Source organism: Chenopodium album, chromosome 5, assembly GCF_948465745.1.
Source record: "Chenopodium album chromosome 5, dcCheAlbu1.1, whole genome shotgun sequence".
NCBI classification, from domain to species: Eukaryota; Viridiplantae; Streptophyta; class Magnoliopsida; order Caryophyllales; family Amaranthaceae; genus Chenopodium; species Chenopodium album.
Window position 1 is genome coordinate 7,607,885 of NC_137838.1, and position 19,870 is coordinate 7,627,754.

The window sequence follows — 19,870 nt, forward strand, 5'->3', positions numbered from 1 at the left end:
TTAATTGCAATTGAGAGGAGGTTCAACTGAATTTTGTTGTACATTAGCATTCTCACAAATGGAGGTGCTATTTTTGCTAGGATCCGAAGCAGTAATGTAGATGGTTTCCATTAAAATGTTGTTGCATGGGATAGCTTCACTACATTTCACTGTAATTGCTTCGTCTGTTGCTGAGGTTCCTTGGAAGCCATTAAATGTCGCATCGGACACTCCTACTGCTGATGACTTGTATAATTACATGTAACAATGTACGTACGTATGATTAGAGTAATGCTACACGTTTAATATACAAAATTATTGATGAAATTTAAAGTGTCAAGTTTATTAGTAGGTTTACCGAATTTGAACAATCACTATTGCTAATGCAATAAAATTGGTCTATGATAATCGGGTTTTGGACATCCTCAAGAATGATATCCTCATAGGTGATCTGCTTTGCATACCCAGACCCACCCTATATAATATGAAAGTTTAAACTTATATTAAGACGGTAAAAAGTAGAAAGTTTGTAATCAACATATGGACCAACAAAAATCAGCAAAACGTAATTTTTAAGTTTATTACCTGCCATGTTTTAATTCTGGCTCCATTTGAAGTATTTTTGAAAGTGCAATTGTTCACATATATTTGTTCCACTCTTGCTTCAGTTCCATCTCTTCCTAAGCTTCTCACACTATTTATCATTAAGATAAAAAATAAAAAAAAAAAAAAAAAAAAAAAAAAAAAAAAAAAAAAAAAAAAGATTAACCCTTCGACACGGTTTATTACAAATTTAAAATTCATTTATATACAAGTTTTTATTTTATTTTATTTTTTTATTTTTTATTTTTTTTTTTAGGTAAGGAGAAGGTTGTATAGAGTCGGAAGCTCACAAAAGTCAATCCAACTCATGTTAACGAGTACAATAGTTCATATGATTCTTTAAAGTTAGGAAGGAAAAGGGCTTTACCGGACCAGAATTTCTCATAGATCCTCCCGACCCAAGTCAGTGGGATAGACATTTTGGGATTGGGGGGATAAGACTCTTTTAAACGGGGGAAGGGTTTATGCTTAACGTGGAGATTGTACAATTCACAAAGTACTTCCAAAATCTACAATTAGTCTAAGGTGCACCCTTGTGCACCTTAAATAGGTGTAACAACGTATCTCAAAAGCCTAATTACACATAATCCAATAAAAAAAAAAGCCCTAACACTAAAAACCACGGAAAACTGCAATATACCCACCCACACCCAATACACCCACCCACCCCCAATAAATGTAACGTCATTTCCAAACTCAAAAATCTTCTTCTTCTATATGATTTTCTCTCTCCTCTTTTTCACTTTATCTCTACTCTATTTCATTCTTTCACTAAAAAACTGCAAAAACATCAATAGACTTTAGGAAAGAGATGCAAAATCAAAAGGATCCTCCCCAAAAAGGCAATTTTATGTAAATTTAACTTAATTTTGTTTGATTTATATGATTATCACTTAATTGTGTTTGAAAATTGTTCGAAATTTATTATTGAAATTGTCAAAAAAAAAATAGTGAAATCAAACGGATATTTTATGTTCACGTTTCGAAATGCATATGTTTATATTTTGAATTCTTATGTTCATATTTTGAATCCGTTTGTAAACTTTCTGAAATGCTTATATTCACTTTCTAAATCCATATGTTCATATTTTTTTATTTATATGTTCACCTTCTGAAATGCTTAATTATGTTCATACGCATTCAAAAATGAACCAATGCACATGTTCATATTTTGAATGCATATGTTCATATTTTTAATACTTATGAATTATGATGCATATATTTCATAATCATATTATTTTTATTTCTTCAATTTTTTATGTTCATAATAAAATGCCTTATATTCATAATAATATTTTATATGTTCATAATGTAAATATTCATAGTAAATATTTGTTGTTCTCATTAAGTCTGTTTATGCATATCTTCTCTCTCTTAAATGCATATGATCATATTTTTTTACGCATATGTTCACCTTTTAAATGGTTATATTCACTTTAAGGAAACCAATGCTTACGTTCATATTTTGAATTGTTATGTTTACTTTCTGAAATGCATATGTTCATATGTTTTATACTTATGTTCACTTTTTGAAAAGCTAATGTTCACATTTAAGGGAACCTATGTATATGTTCATATTTTGCATGATTATGTTCATTGATAAAAAAAAATGCGGAAAATCAAATAAAATTCATACACAAATGAAATTGATCGAAGCTAAAAAAATAAATAAAATCAATTCATATGAATTCAAAAAATCAGATAAACAACCAATTCCATATTGTAAGTAAAATATTCAATCGTTAAATCGAAAAAACGAGAAAAATAGGGGAAAAAAAAGAAGGAAAAAGGAATTAAAGAAGGAAGGAGAAAAAATAGAGTATAATTTGTGAATTCAAAGATTCATATATACCTTAATCAATCGAAATTAAAGCAAAAAATTGAAATTCACACAAAAATTCATACAAAAATTCATACTTAATAACTACTTTCATGTTGTAAGAAACAAATTCAATAAAAAAAAAAGTGTAAAAAAGGGGGAAAATTAAAAAAAAAAAACAGAGGAGAGAGAAAATAAAAAATAAAGGAGAAGAAACTTAATGTTCACTTTCTGAAAAGCTAATGTTTATATTGTGCTGTTGTTACACCTATTTCTAGGTGCATGAGTCTGCACCTAAGAATATGTGCAAAATCTATACCCTAAAAAAAAAAAAAAAACTGGGCCAACCCACCAGATCATAAACAAACTAGATGTTGTTGGGCTTGTGCTTAATTAGCCCACTTAAGGCCTTTTGAATATTCATAATAATTTCTATCAATATTTGTATACGAACCTAATGCCATGGCCTGGTCCGCAGGTGACGTTTGTTATGTTAATCCATATTGAATCCGAACCAATTGCAACACAGTCATCACCTATTTTTAACAAAACCAAAAAAGTGTTGATCATAACTTCATAAGTAAGAATTCAAATATTCAATAATGACTTAATGAGTACTCCATAATTTTTGCATAACGTCACATATTTATCAAACACTCTAGTAATAATGTAACTTAACAACCTGTCAAAAAAAAATAATAATAATAATGTAACTTAACATACCAGTTCCATTGAAAGAGTTCAAGATTTGAAGGTTGTTAGTAGAAGAAATATCAATTCCATCGGTATTCTGGCTATCTTGTGGCGCAATTAGGTTAATATTGTTAATAGTCGAATTATTGCTGTGTAACATAGCTATGTGGCTTCCTGGACTATCTTTGCTTGTTACGCCACTTAATTGAAGACCATTGCACTTAAAAAACATCATGTTCTGAAATTAACCAAATATACTTGACTTGAACATGTATGCTTAAATTAATTGGCATCTCAAATGATAAATACGTCTAAATTACTTTTAATCACTATCAATTAACAAAACTTACCATTGGACGTTTTCATGAGACCAATTCCTGGGATTAATGAGCACATAGTTAATGAATTATAGTGTAAAATTATGAATAATGCATTATAAATATAATCTATATCTACAAATAAATATAACTAAAGTAATCGCTGATGTCATTACTTTCCACAAGTCAACCTCTTATAAAAAAAAATTCCCGCCAAAACTAATAATGACAATATTTTTTTTTCCAACATAGACAAAAATTTGAAAATGATAAATTAATTATACATTTCTCCAACAGATTTTATTAAATTGACTAATTATGCAATTTCGATTGGAAAAATAAAAGAAGGTCCTACTATATCATTTTCTAACATTATCTTTTTCTCCTACTCCGTAAATTTTATACAGATTATATGAATTGGGGCTTCCAATATTTATTAATTTCTTAATTTATTAGATGTTGATTAAATTATTTGTACTACGTACATATTACACACAAATAAGCTAAATAATATTGTTAAAATCGTAAAATAATATTTAAATCGTGCATCGCACAAGCCTAATCTAGTATCTAGTATATATACTAAAATAACAACCGCTGATGTCACCATTGCCTACATGTTACTTTTTTATTTAATTTTTTCTCTTCAAAATGCAAAGATGATGTCACACACACACACACATATATATATATTCCTTTTTAAGCTTCCATATTTAACATAGCTTTGAAAATATATTCCCTTTGAATTTTTAAATTTTAAAATTTGGGTTTTCTACACATATTATTCAAAATGCAAAGATGATGTCACACACACACACACACGTTTGCAAAGGTCCCTCAGAAGATAAAATTTTTTGCTTGGCGTTGCATTAAAGATGCTATTCCGGTGAGAATGAGACTAGTTGCTAGGGACATGGGTATTGATCAAATTTGCCCGATGTGTGGTGAAGCGGATGAGACAACATTGCATATGCTGTTACATTGTCCTAAGGCTGCCTCGATTTGGAGCCTTTCAGTGCTGAGACTTGATCCGAATGAGGTGGTAGCAAACTGCCTTCGAAGCTGGTGTGCTAGCATGAGTGAAAAAATAAAGGATCCTCATTGGTGGGATTTATTTTGGTGTTTGGCATGGGGAGTTTGGCTGCAACGAAACGCTTGGGTTTTCGAGAAAAAATCAAGGTATGTGATCGATATAATACATAAGGCAGTGGGATTGGTGGGAGAGTATGAAGAAGCGATGAAAGTGGCCTCTGTGAGTAAGCCGAGCCAAATGCTGAACTCTGTGTGGAAAGCTCCCCCCAGGGACATGTATAAGCCGAACTCGGATGCAAATCTAGGCGTTAATCAGCAGCTAGGAGTGGGAGGCGTGTTGAGGGATGCGGAGGGGGTTGTGTTGTTGGCTTTCTGCTCGAAGGTGAAAGGCAATTTTGAGGTAGAGGTGGGTGAAGCAATTGCGTTGTGGCAAAGTCTCTTGACTGCCCTTGAAGCTGGTTTCAGAAATATGGTGCTTGAAACTGACAACTTGAAGCTATTCCATCATATGAAGAAGGGCATCATTATGCCGAGTGCTTTTGGGAATGTGGTTAGTGACATCCTTCGATTGGCTAGCCAATGTTTTTCTTGCTTTTTCTCCTTTGTTAGAAGAAAGGGTAATGGTGTTGCTCATAGCTTAGCTAAGTTAAGTAGTACTTTTAGTGATTATCGTGTTTGGTTAGAAGAGTATCCCCTGAAATTCATGGGGCGATTTGTAATGACTTTAAATCTTTGTTGACGTAATAAAAAGCTAAGCTCTGATTGGTGTAAAAAAAAAAACAATAGTTAATAATATAATTTAATTGAAATTTCTTAATTAAACATAAAAATATGCACTTTCGAGTTTGGTATATTCATATTTAATTAGAAATTAGTTAGGAAAAATGAGGAAGTTATTTTCTTTCATTCAGTACGTGTTAAAAGTCTATAACTCAATTCTTATTTTAAAACCGTGCATTGCACTGGGTTAATCTAGTTGAAACAATATAAGAATTCCCTCATTCCATGATTATTTAGCGCATAAACTAAATACGATTATTTACTTTGATAAATTAATATATACGTAGCACATACGTTAATTATGGGAGCATTTGTCCACCAAATTGAGCCTCTACCATCAATAACTCCTTGTCCTTCTACAATGAGATTATCAATAGATCCAAAATGTAGCCAAGCATTGTTTTCACATTTGTCCCACTCATCAATGCTGCTCGGTGCGACAATATCACCCTAGATCTGTCATATTCACAAAAGTACAAAACCCCGTACAATGTCGGTATATAATCTCCACTCATATTTAGATCACGTTACTGGTCCAAAAATTACAATTTATGTAAAGAAGTGGGAAAGTAGCGAGTACTTTTCACCCGTTTGGTTAGCTTTCACAAATTGGGATGGCTAGATTTATTTCGGATATAAATGAAAAAGAATTAGAAGTTCAAATTATTCACCTCGACCTGAATGCTAGTAGTAGATTTGCAAGGACCATCAAAAGCAATGTTTTTTTTATAAAGAATGTATATTCTTGTGGTACAACTAGAGTTGTACTATCACTGCCAGCATTGCATACATCTATCCATGCTTTTGCAAATGCCTGTAAAATGAACCATAAAGATGTACTACGTTTATGTTAATAATGGAAAAAAGTACAAATGCCTGGAAAATGTTGGTATTTGGAACAAAAACTCGTTAAAAAAATGTATGATCGAAAATTTTACTTGAGTGTCATCTCCTTTTGCTCCATAATCCAACACATTGAAGGTAGTTGAACTGTTTTGTGCATTCGTGACACTTATGCCAAGCAAGTTAGTTGCAATGTATGCAACAATGAAGAGAACAAGACGATAGTCCTATCAAACACAACAAGTTATTAAAAATTTTAGCAAACCTAAAACAAATTAGGAGTACTTCTTCCTAAAAGTCATTTAGGATAACAATTGTAAGTCATTATTGATTTTACTTATAGCATAAAATAACACGGAAGTTGAACGAAAATAGATTCAAATTACATGAAACTCGAAAATAGATTCAAATTACAGGAAACTCGAAAATAGATTCAAATTACATGAAACTCGAAAATAGATTCAACTTACATGAAACTCACCATTTAAGCACACAAAGAAGTTAGTTTATACTTCGTAATATTTGTATATAGTTCGAGTTGTATCAATGTTAAATGTCTTTCACTGCTCCTAAACCATATATTTATACATGACACACGAATAGTACCCAAAGAATTATTGTTTATATAACATGATTAACATTTATTATTTGATTAATCAACATTATGTCACATAATAACTCCTCAAATTATTGGAGGCCTGACTATTATTATATTTCTAAATCTAGTTAGTCAATTATTTACCTTGAAATGCAACAAAAATAAGGAATCACTACTTCACTAGTGTCTCTTCATCAGTATCTCGATTTATGTTAAATTTATATTCTGGGGTCTTATTAGTTGTATATTCCAAAAAATTTCAACATTATATAAAAAATTCATCTGAACTTGTACATATTCATCTCAATAATGTATTATGTAATAATTAAATTCCTTATTTTGATGATATGGTTTGATGATCTTTCCAATTCAATTGGTGCTTATTTATTTATTTATTATTTTTCTTCCTATTTTAGGATTACAGTTCTCCTTTATTACAATATACTATGTGGTATGGGCATATGAATGGAGGGAAAATTGTGATATTTTATTCTATCAAAATTTGACCATTTTGTAATGTTCAATAATTTTCTTTTTCCATATCTTATAAAAAGTAATTATGAACTATGCGTGATCATAAAATCATGACCTTAGGATTTATTTTTCAAACTTTGAAAACGTTTCAAAGAAATAAATTAAAATATGTTCACTACATAACGTAAATTAGATTAAATATTACTCTGTAATAAATTCAAATTATAAGGTTAACTAACTACATACTCGCTCAAAATAATTAATAAGTTGATATTCTCATATTCCTCTTTTTTCAAAACATACACAATAGAGTTGGGCTTTATTTTTCTTTTTATGTGGATCAACAACAATATGATTCCTTCCAAAAAAAAAAATAAAAAAAAAAATAAAAAAAAAAAAAACCAAAAAATAAAAAACGCACACACACTCTTATAAGATAGGTAAAGACTAGAATAGACCTGGTCTACAATAACTTATTATAGACCCAATCTTCTAGTATACCATACGAATGTGATTATATTATACGAAATAATGTGATTATATTACTACAAAAGTGATTATATCATCCTGAAACTGTTATGTAAATGTATCACTCAAAAAGTGAATTTATCATTATAAAAAGTATCAAATAGTAAATTACATCAGTCAAAAGATGATTTTTAAATTTTATCATCCTAAAGAAAATTATATAATCTCATTAAATGATTTACTATGAGATTATATAATTCAAAATATGACTCACAAAAAAGATAATTATATCATCTAAAAATGTGATTATATCATCCAGAATGTGATTATATTATTTGAAAGTGTCAAATTTTGGATCTACAATAATTTATTGTATACCGGGTCCATACAAGACCAACTATATCAGATAATGAGATGTAGAACTTTCAGCATATTATCTTGTCCGAAATATTTTTGTTTATTTATCTCTTGAATAACTTGAAAAATAACTCCTTTACAAAGGATATATTGCCTAAAAGAATTATTGAATTGTACTAATAATAAATTTGTGTAATGTCCTCCCCAAAGATGCTTGTGGCATTCATGCAATCAATCTTTTGCAACATCTTGACAATAATAATGCATGGACTACACTCTTAATTGCAATTAAGAGCAGGTGTAACTGATTTTTGTTGTACTTTAGCATTTGCACATACGGAGGTTATTTTTTTACTAGGATCCGAAGCAGCAATATTGATCGTATCCATTACAATGTTGTTGCATGGGATAGCTTCACTACATTTCACTATAATTGCTTCGTCTGTTGCCGAGGTTCCTTGGAAGCCATTAAATGTAATGTCGGACACTGCTACCGCCGATGACTGTAGTTACATGTACCAATGTACGTACGTACGATTAGGGTAATGTAACACGTATAATATATGAAATTATTGATGAAAATGTATCAAGTTTATTAGTATATTTACCTCATTCGAACACTTGCTATTGCTAATGCAATAATATTGGTCTATGATAATCGGGTTTTGGACATCCTCAAGAATGATATCCTCATAGGTGATTTGCCTAGCATATCCATTTCCACCCTATGTACGAAAATTTAAATTTAAATTAAGACGTGATAATAAGTAAAAATTATGCAATCAACAATTGATATACGAACCAACAAAAACTTAGCAAAACTTAATTTTTTAAGTTTATTACCTGCCATGTTTTTATTCTGGCCCCATTTGAAGTATTCCTAAAAGTGCAATTTTTCACATGTATTTGTTCCACTTTTGCTTGTGCTCCATCTTTCCCCAAGCTTCCCACACTATTTATTATTAAGATAAGAAAATTAACCTTTTGACACGATTTATTATCCTATTTAAAATTCATATATATATATATGAGAAAGTTATATTGAGCCAGAAACTCACAAAAGTCAACCGACTCATGTTAGTGAGTAAGACTCTTTAGAAAGTGGGGATGCGTTTAAGCCTTGCTATCGCGGAGAACTCACAAAGTCCTTACAAAATATAAAAAAAAAAGCACTGGGCCTTAACGGCCCAACCCACCTTGTTGGGCTTGTGCCAAATTGGCCCACTTATGGCCTAATGATAATTTCTATAAATATTTGTATACGAACCTAATGCCATGGCCTGGTCCGCAGGTGACATTTGTTATGTTAATCCATAATGTGTCATGAACTCATGACCAATTGCAACACAATCATCACCTATTTTTAACAAAACAAAAAAATTGTTGATCAATAAGTAATAATTCGAATATTCGATAATGAGTACACTATAACCCTCGTACAATGTCATACTATTTATTATACACTCGAGTGATAGTGTAACTTAACGTACCAGTTCCAATGAAGGAGTTCAAGATTTGAAGGTTGCTTGTAGAAGAAATATCAATTCCATCGGTGTTGTGGCTATCTTGTGGCGCAATTAGGTTAATATTGTTAATGGTCGAATTGTTGCTGCCTAGCATAGTTATGTGGTTTCCTGGACAATCTTTGCTTGTAACACCACTTAATTGAAGACCATTGCAGTTAAAAAACGTCATGGTCTGAAATTAACCAAATATAATTGGAGTTGAATATGTAAGCTTAACTTAATTGGCACTTTTAATCATAAAAACACGTCTAAATTCATTTTAATCAATATCAATTAACAAAACTTACCGTTGGACGGTTGCATGAGCTTAATTCCTGGAGTTATTGAGCAAATTGTTAATGAATTATAGTGTAAATAATAGTGCATATATATAATCGAGAAAATATAAAAAAAATCTCTCTTTAGAACATAAATTATATACTATGATTCAGGCTATGTTTAGTTCACCTTGTTTTTAATTTATCGTTTTATGTAGACTTTTTTTTTTCTATCACTAAATATCTTTGGTTTAGTAATGAATTTTTTAATGAAAATTATATAATGTTTAAATACACAGTACATATAAGGTCAAAGTTTAGTCAAATCGGCATATCAAACACAAATTAGAAAAAAAAAAAAATTCATATTAGCTTAGATAAGCAAAAAAAATAAGGTGAATTAAACAAAACCTTTAGTGCAAGATAAGTTTATATAAATGATTAAATGTGTATATACATACGTTAATCATGGGAGCTTTTGTCCACCAAATTGAGCCTCTACCATCAATAACTCCTTGCCCTTCTACAAAGAGGTTGTCAATAAATTCAAAATGTAGCCAGTTATTGTCTTCACATTTGTCCCACTGATCAGTGCTATTGGGTGCTACAATATTACCCTGAATCTGTCATATTTACAAACCCCGTATGATATCAGTATATATAGATATCAATAATACTACTATCATTTTACCCCAAATTTAATTTAGTACGTCACATTACTAGTCCAAATTATAATTTATGTAAAGAAGTGAGAAAGTAATTAATAATGCATACTTTTCACTTGTTTGATTAGTTTTTGCAAATTGGCATGATTATTAATATTTCAAAAATAGACGTTCAAATTATTCACCTGAATGTGAGTGTTGGTAGATTTGCAAGGACCCTTAAATGCAATGGATTTGATTAAAAATGTCTTTCCTTGTGGTATGACTAGGTTTGCACTATCACCGCTAGCATTGCATACATCAACCCATGCTTTTGTAAATGCCTGTAAAATAAACCATAAAGATACGACATTTATGTTAATAATGGAAAAAAGTACAAATGGTACATGGTGGTACTTGATACAAACACTCGTTTAAAAAAAAGTATGAAAATTATACTTGAGTGTCATCTTGTTGTCCATCTCCTTTTGCTCCATAATCCAACACATTGAAGGTAGATGGATTTTGTTGTGCATTCGTAACTCTTATGCCAAGAAAGCTAGTTGCAACGTTTGCAACAATGAAGAGAACAAAGCGATAGTCCTATCAAACACAATAAGACATTAGAAAAATCAAAAAACATATAACAAATATAGAGTATTCCTATTATTAAGTTACTCTTAAATCATTGATTTTATAGCATGTAATAGAATGAGAGTTAAATAAAAAACGATCCAAATTACATGAAACTCACCATTTAAGCACACAAATAATAAGTTAATTTAGAATACTTTGAGTTGTCTCAATTTCTCTTCTCCTAAACCTTACACTTATACATGACAAACACTAATAGTACCTCAAATCATTGTTTATATAACATGCTTGACATCTATCCCATTTGATCTTACATAATCAACATTATGTCATATAATATCTCCTCAATTATTGCATACTGAATTATTGGTGATTTGGTGGTATAATTATCTTTCTAAATCTAGGCTAATGTGATATTGAAACAGTGAATTATTTTCCCTTGAAATATAACAATAAGGAATCACTAGTGTATCAAGGTTACTATCTTGATATATTTTAGTAACAATTCTGTGGTCTTGAGATTATGTACAAAATTCATCTGAACTTGTAGATATTTATCTCAATAATGTATTATGTGATAAATCAAATCCATATTTGTGTGATATGGTTTGATGATCTTTCCAATTCAAATCTAGTTGATACCATACGATTATCTGTTTCAATTGGTAATTTTTTTTTCCTATTTTTTTTTTTTAATTTTCTTCCTACTTTGGAATTATGGTTCTTTGTATTTGTTAGTCATAGTATTCATTTGCAATTAGAGGGCTCCGGGCCTTGCTGGGTCGTGTCTCGTGCTAAGCCCACATGCTTTAAGGTTAGTTAGGCCCAACCCAAAGCTCGGCCCACGAGTTCGTGCCGGGCCGATATTTTCGAAAAATTTGGTTCGTGCTTGCGTGTCTAAGCAAAATTGCATTGATTTTAGCATGTTTTGTCGTGTCAGACCAGATCGTGTCATACCTTATCGTATTCTTCTCAAATAAAGGTGGTTAAGTCCAGCCCACGACCCACACACACAGTATCGTCCTTTTTTTTTTTGGTGCCGGCCCGACCTAGTGCCATCTTTATTTTCAATACTATTGGGCATATAAATGGTGGGAAAATTGTAATCTTTTTTTTTTTTTTTTTTTTTTTTTTTTTTTTTTTGAGAAATCTTTTATTTATTTATTTTATATACATTAAAATATATTTTTTAATTCTATCAAATTTTTGAATCTATTTTGTAATGTTCAGTCATTTTTTCACTATCTTATGACCAATAATAATCTATGCACACTATTGTTCGTCATGGCCTCATGGAATCATCATGATCTTAGAGTTTATTCTTCAAACTTTTAAAATGTTTTATAGAAATAAATTAAGAATGTTCAAATAAGTGTAAGATTAAATTATACAAATTCTTTCAAAAAAAAAAAAAAGGTACAAATTAGATCAAATAAATTTTACTCCGCAATAAGTTCAAATAAAGATCAGTTACGTGGACACGCAATAAGCTTAATAATGCCAAGTTCTCCCAAATAAAAAATAGATAAATAAATAAAAAAAAATTAAAAATTAAAAAAAAAAAAAAAAAGCCAAGATGAAGCTTGCGGTGAAGTGGGCTACATGTAATCATGTATGCCTAGCTGGGCTTCATTGGGCTTTATTTTTCTTTTCATTTGGGCCAAGTTGCTGAACAACTATATGTCTATATATGAGATAATGAGATGCAGAACTTGCACATATGACATAGCTTCTTGTCACGCAATTAAGAGGAGATTAAAGAATGTAAAGGTGCAAATTAATTAACTAAAATAATTTCAATTCTGATACAAGGGATGAATCGGGAATTGAGATACTAAGGGCCTGTTCTAATATGATTATTTTCAGTTCAGTTCAGCTCTAATAAGTTTAGTTCAGTTCAGTTCAGCTCTAATAAGTTCAGTTCAGCTCCTAATTTCCTTCTCTTATAAAATATTCAGTTCAGTTTAGCTCTAATAAGTTCAGTTCAGTTCAATTCAGCTCTAATCAGTTCAGTTCAGTTCAACTCAGTTCAGTCAATGAGAACATGCCCAAAGTTTAAGTTATTTTGATATTTGTCTTATTAATCTCAAAATTATATTGTGTGCCTAGAGATAATGTTACAAGTATTTTGAAATAAAGGAATATCAACTTGATAACTAAAAAAAATTAGATCATCATGAACAATACAGTCTGAATATTTACCTTTTTAACTTGATGCACAATACACGAGACAAAAGTAATATTCATTAACAAAATGTCAATTCAAATTTACAACTTTTTTTTTCGACATACAAAGTTAAAGATTAAATTTTATCCTAGTAGTTTGAAAGTTTAGGTCGTAAAAAGAAACATGATAATGTGATATAAACTTTTGATAATTACACTCAAGTGACCTAAAGTTTCAAAATCATCCTTTTGTCAAAAATCGATCACAAGTATTTTTATTTATATAATTGAATATTTGTCATTTTTATTTTTATTTTTGTTCAATAAAAATACTTCGTTTAATCTATCAAAAATCTTCATTAAAAAGTCGTTTTTACCCTCCATTTTCGGCCATTTTATAATAATCTCAATTTGTTTATCCTTAATTAAACAAAGCATCTAGTGATCTAGCAATTCGATATGAGGGAAGGATTCTTCGTATGTCACTTGTGAGTTTATTATTGGTGTGTAGGGAGTATTGTATTGTATTATTGTTGATTGTCAAACAATGAGTTCCACAAAAAAAAAAAAAATTAAAGGTTCTCTAGGTTAAATGTCTATAGATTTCATAAAGTTCATAGATTCACAATAATTCTGTTTCTGGAAGCCCACTTTTTTCATGTTCTTTCTATTTTTCAGCATATGTTCCAAGTAAAATTAAAGATCATATGTTTCTGGAACCCCCTTTCAATTTATTCCTTGTATAATTAATTAATTAGTTCTTCATATCAGCAAGATATTTAATATTTTTGTTTTGTTTTTGTGAATAAAAAGTTTGTTAATAAGGGCTTTTAGAACATTAAGGCAAGCTAGCTTCCATGATTTACATTGGACCTTTTTCTGTTCACCTTTAGTCGCAACATTTTGACTTTCATGATTGATGATACATTTTAATTTTTAATTAAAAATAAATAAGATTTAGAATTTTTTTTGATATTTTGATGATAAAATATAAGACGTAGAATAAATGACCACAAATATATAATACATTATCTTACATATAAATCACTAAAAATGGTTGTATAAAAGTTTGTTAATAGAGAAAAAGTCAAAATGTTACAACAAAAAATGATCAACGGAAGTATTTAGTGAATGAAAGTACCCTAAACCATAATTATGGATGGAATCGGATCGGATCCCACAATTGGCTTTGAAATCATGTTTAGTTAAGTTCTTTGTAGTTTAACTTGTATTATCATTGTAGAATCTCAGTGATGGCATAACTGAAGTTTATTGATGGGTGTAGTGGGTGCATAAAGAATCATATCTCTTTGTAATGGATGAAAGAATATTTTTGAAAATTATTAGAACTTTCCATACATACAACATAGACAAGAGGCCAGGAAAAAAAAGGGAGATATATCACAAGAATATGAACACGAGTTTAATGAATTTTGTATCCTGTAATTTTACCCGAATTTTGAATGTGTATGTCATGTATTTAAAATTAAAGCACCTAAAATGATGGTTTTGGTGGTACAAGGATTAATAAATATGCTGAATTGCTCCCAAGAGCATCTATTAACAATTTGTCCATATATGATATTGTATGAATTAAAATTTTGTCAATTTATGATATTTTATCACGATAACATGGCATACAACTTAAATTTATCTGTTCCTCAATACAAACATGTTCAGAGTAAAAATTTTGCACTACTACTTTTTTTTTTGTTGAAATTGTAATTTTGGACTATTTTGTATGACTCGTACTATTATATAGTTTATAAGCTGTGAATATATATTGGGTGTACGTATTAGGTCGTACTCATTTTAAGAAAAATAAGTTTAGATAAGATTTGAATTATTTCGTATTCATTTGGATAAAAAAAAAAAAAAGGTTTAATCAGAATTGGATACATTCCAAATTGCAATGTCTTTCAGTGACAAGCCATAACTAAACTGGTCCAAGTGTCCAACTGGAGCCCCCCTCCACAAGTTGTACTCCATAAATACATTTCTGGAACCATCTAAAGGGTCCATAATAAATAATGTTCTATCAAGTGTAGGCAAAATTACAAACCATCTTCAAAAAGAATTTGGGTTTAGCAGCACCACACAGTATGCAGTACTCACTAATTGACTTGGTCTCAAATTTTGACTTGTACTTGGTCCTGGAAAATGTTGACCTGATACGACTATATAATACTGATCGGACATGAAATAAACAGATTAAAATGTTTATAGTATTAATCTACTAGTAAAATAGGATCATCTAAACACGATTTAATACAAAAACATTACAAAATAGGCATAAAAAAAAAATAATTTATAGTCAAAATTTTCTTGAGATTATAACTTAGATGAGCTGACACCCACAGTAAATCGATTAATTAAATAGATTGGGATAATGTCAAGAGTTTCACTAAGATTAATCAAATGCAATAGGTCGAATGAGTGTAAAACTCATTAACTAAAATAACAGGTCTAACACGAGCACGAGCACAAACACAAACACAAATTTGTTAAAACATGAAGACCTATTTAACAACTCTACTTATGACGATGTTACCTCGGCCGTAGCATAACATATACTATAATTTGTGGTGTTTAAGAAAAATTCTGGAAGGAAATTCCACACGTGTGACAACGAACACATAACTAACTCTAGTCTCTTTACCCTGTCCCACAAAAGGCAAATTTAAGGATTATAATTGGTTGATTAACATTAGAAGCAGAGACCAAAACATACACCAAAAGAATTGAAGACTTCTTTTTTTTATATTTCAAAGCCATCACCTTGACTCTTCCACTTAACTCATCCAGGTGCATTGGACTAATTTTTAAAGTCTTCAAATTTGACGAAACTTGTTATCAAACGTGCCACCATTTCTAATCTATAGTTTTTTGTGGACCGTAGGATGTTACAACTGGCGAACCTTGGACCGTCTATTTTGCCAACCTAAGATGTACTTTTTTACTTTTCATACACCTTATATATAACATATACTCACTTCACTAACACTTAAGTCATAACATTTTCATGCTATATACCATAAATATATAGCATAAAACCAACATACAAATATTATACACTATACTTGGTTTTTTTTTTCTTAGAAGTGTAACGTTAAAAGTTTAGAAGGAAAAATGGAGGATGATAAAGATTGTGGTGGTGGTGAGGTTAAGTATAGAGGTGTAAGGAAGCGGCCATGGGGGAAGTACGCGGCTGAAATCCGTGACTCGACTAGGCATGGTGCACGAGTTTGGCTTGGTACGTTTAATACGGCTGAGGAAGCTGCTAGGGCGTATGATCGAGCTGCTTATAACATGAGAGGTCATTTGGCTATACTTAATTTTCCTAGTGAATATAACATGCCTCGCGGTGGTTCTTCCTCTAGGGGAGGTTCCTCATCTTCATCTTCATCGACGAGGAATAATGTTGGGCAAGATAGGGGAAAGGAAGTATTTGAATTTGAGTATCTTGATGATAAGCTGCTCGAAGAGCTTCTCGATTATGATAATAATAAGGGTGGAAGGCAATGAAGCTACATGTGTAGTTGATGATTTGATTTCAATCTCTAGTTCGAGTTTGGACAATGTGTCCTTGCATTTATAACTAATTTCATAATGTAACATCCTTTCTTCTTGAGAACTTTTAATTTGTGCTCGTTTGATGATCAATGGATCAATCTAATAACTTTTACGACTACTATTGTGTATGATATGATATTATACATATGCGTTTCTATGTATATGGTATTATATTAACGATTATGTACATAGATAGGTTGACACATTATGTATTTTTAAGTGGGAAATGAACTATTTTTGAAATGACTTGTAGCAAATTATGATTAATGTAATAATTATGTTGTTCTATGTCAAATTATAAATGGGTGATAGCAACCATTTCTTAAGTAACTAGTTTACTACGGAGTAAAATTCAAACTTACATGATCTTATTACAATTGATCGAGTCAAAATGGACTTAATTACAATGTGGTGCATTTATTTTCTTTTGCTATAATTTATGGGTCGAAATTGGTGGTAGACAAGTTGAAGAAAATTCAACTAATTTTCTATCATCTAAATTTTATTTATTTATTTTTGTGGTTTAAAATAGGGTAATGAGCAAAAATAGGCCAAAAATAAAATTCGATAATTTTATAGTATTTGCATTCCATTGGTGCATTGGTGCGAGCATCAATGAAAAATGAAGAAGATAGGGACATGTCGGCCCATTGTAACAAAAAGCCCGTCGATCGGTTTATTTTCACGGCCTTATTCCTTGGTAACATCAGTATATCACTTACTTCACATCACTCACATCAATAAGCATTTTGCCCCCTTATTCAAAAAAGGAAAAAAAAATCATACCCGTCATCTCTAAATAAACACTGCTCCCTCGGTTTTAATTACACACAAGTCACAATATATGTGTTTAAGTTAGTCTTAGGTTTAGGTAGACTTGTTGGGTGATACGCTACATTTAAATGAATAAATTAATGAATAGCAGAGTAGGTAGAGCTAATGAGGGATTATTTTAATTTTTTGCATGAGAGAAAAGGAATGAAGAATTAATTTAAGTAGGTTTAGTAGAAGCGGAAAACACAACACTAATGTATAACAATAGTGTGTTTGAGAGAGAAACAATATAATTTAATAATATTATGTAGTATTAACAATTTCATTTTTTGTGTGTGTGTTTAGAAAGTCACAATAACTGATGATGAGAATCGATTCCAAATTCTTCCAATTAGAAAGGAAGTTCTAATCACTTAAATTATCGATTCCTCACTCTCTAATAATTTCGTTTCAAATAAAAAGTGTTAAAACTTTTGCAAATACTCCGTATATTGAAGAGGAAAGAGTTTTTCTTGTGTGGAAATATATATTTCCTTCTATCTTTATCAGAATATTAGATAGGTGGTCTATGCTTAATTGGAAAGATTGCAAAAGACATTATGCTATGTTATATTACCGTACCATAAGTTTGAAATTCTTAAGAGATTATAGAGAAATTCCTAACGAAAGTTGTGGACTTGTGTCGTACGTTCATTTGCGGCTGATGTTGCTAACTCGGATTATGTTTTATTCTCCAAATTTCCAATTGTGTTGGATTCTTTGTTGGATTGATTAGTATGATCAAACATGTTTAGCTGTAAGTCAAAGGAAAAGTTCTATTTATCTTTGGCTTTCTTGTATCTTGGCTTTTAGCACAATGAAAATGTTACTCCGTCTTGTATGCAGTTGGCCTGATCATATCGCGTGACTGCTTGTAATAGAACAAAGTTATCCCTAGAACATAAGAACACTAATCAAGTAGCTCTTGTGTTATTGACCAGGTAACTCCTTTAATGCTGATCGTGTAACCCCTTTAATACTGACGAATCAACCCCTATTACACAAACCAAGTAAATCCTATAACTCTAATGAAGTAATTCCACATGATGGCTGGCCATATGGTGTGACTAGCCACATATAAGAATTTGTGATGTTCATTTTATCTTATTTTAAAAGTTTAAAGAGTATTTACAATTTTTTTTATTTTAATTATACATTAGTGCAAATATACCATACCATTTGGGGGAAATGTATTGTTGACTGATCTCTTAAATTAGGATTTAAAGCACCATTAAGAAATTTTGCATTGGAATCCGTGTCAAGGCTCAAAGTTGCACATAATCGAGGTATATCATTACCCTATGTAATTATGGGCTCTTTAGCATTACGAAAATTTTAGGCCAGGCCCAAACAATATTACATATTGTTTCAGGACTAATGCAGCCCATATTCAAGCCTAAGCCTAAGCCTAAGCATAAGCCCAAGACCAAGCCCAGTACGTGAGATTGAGAGAACTGCATCCTTCTCTAGTAAGTACTTCAGACTTTGAAAATTTTGTCTCTATATATTGTACGTAAGATCGAGTTGCAGTTTTCTTTATTTGCTTTTATAATTTTATTCCTAGCTTGTTGGTGGACCAGTGGTGGGAATTATTACAAATTCAAAGAATTAAATCTTACACAATCCAATCAAAAACCAACTTTTCATGTGAGTTTCTCTAGTCCATGACCATCAAATATAATGAATTGTGAGAGTGAGGGATAACTCAAGTGGTTAGAGTTTTCTTCCCGATTTCAGGAGATCCTGAGATCGATTCTCACCCCTGTCTTTGTGGCTCTCTAAACACCAAAAAAAAAAAAAAAAATGAATTATTATTTTTTTTTTCCGATTACTTTCTTCTACTTTCAAATAAAAGTCTCATTTTATTTTTTTTAAAAAATAAATAAATAAAAATAAAAGTCTCATTTCACCATTAGAAAAGGGACGAACGAAATATCAATTTATTACTATAAATTGTGATAACTTTAAAATTTTAAACTAGCAATATTAAGAAATCAAACATAAAAAGCCGAAAGTTCTATTAATATTTATTGAGTTTTAACTCTTGTAATGTTTGGGAGTAGTGTGGTGGAGGAGATGTAGTCTTTATGACTTAGGACTTGTTCTGATTTATTGAGCTGAACTGAACTAAATTGATTGGAGTTGAACTGAATTGAATAGAGCTGAAATGAATTGTTATAAGAGAAGAAAATTAGGAACTAAAATGAACTGAAATTAAGTTGAAGAGAACATGTCATTACTATGTCATTTGACCCTTGTAAATTAGAAATATAATTACTTACTCCGTATACTGTATCATATATTCTTAGAAATCTTGAAAATATTATCATATAA

The 19,870-nt window shown here is 30.6% G+C and overlaps 2 protein-coding genes and 1 pseudogene across 2 annotated transcripts; 1 reads left to right on the top strand and 2 right to left on the bottom strand.

Annotated features, from left to right (window-relative positions):
• Positions 1 to 3,329, bottom strand: LOC145632511 (putative polygalacturonase At3g15720). The gene is made up of 5 exons (XM_081684885.1): positions 3,125 to 3,329; positions 2,856 to 2,937; positions 565 to 673; positions 338 to 454; positions 1 to 225 (listed from the first exon to the last, which is right to left on the bottom strand). Exons 1-5 carry the CDS (start codon positions 3,327 to 3,329, stop codon positions 1 to 3), a joined length of 738 nt encoding a protein of 245 aa, XP_081541011.1.
• Positions 3,330 to 8,236: 4,907 nt separating this feature from the next.
• LOC145632512 (putative polygalacturonase At3g15720) lies at positions 8,237 to 15,961 on the bottom strand (annotated as a pseudogene).
• A 236-nt stretch (positions 15,962 to 16,197) lies between these two features.
• Positions 16,198 to 16,839, top strand: LOC145630279 (ethylene-responsive transcription factor ERF095-like). The gene has a single exon (XM_081682533.1). The coding sequence runs from the start codon at positions 16,280 to 16,282 to the stop codon at positions 16,673 to 16,675; it is 396 nt and encodes a 131-aa protein (XP_081538659.1). The 5' UTR covers positions 16,198 to 16,279; the 3' UTR covers positions 16,676 to 16,839.
• The last annotated feature ends 3,031 nt before the right edge of the window (positions 16,840 to 19,870 follow it).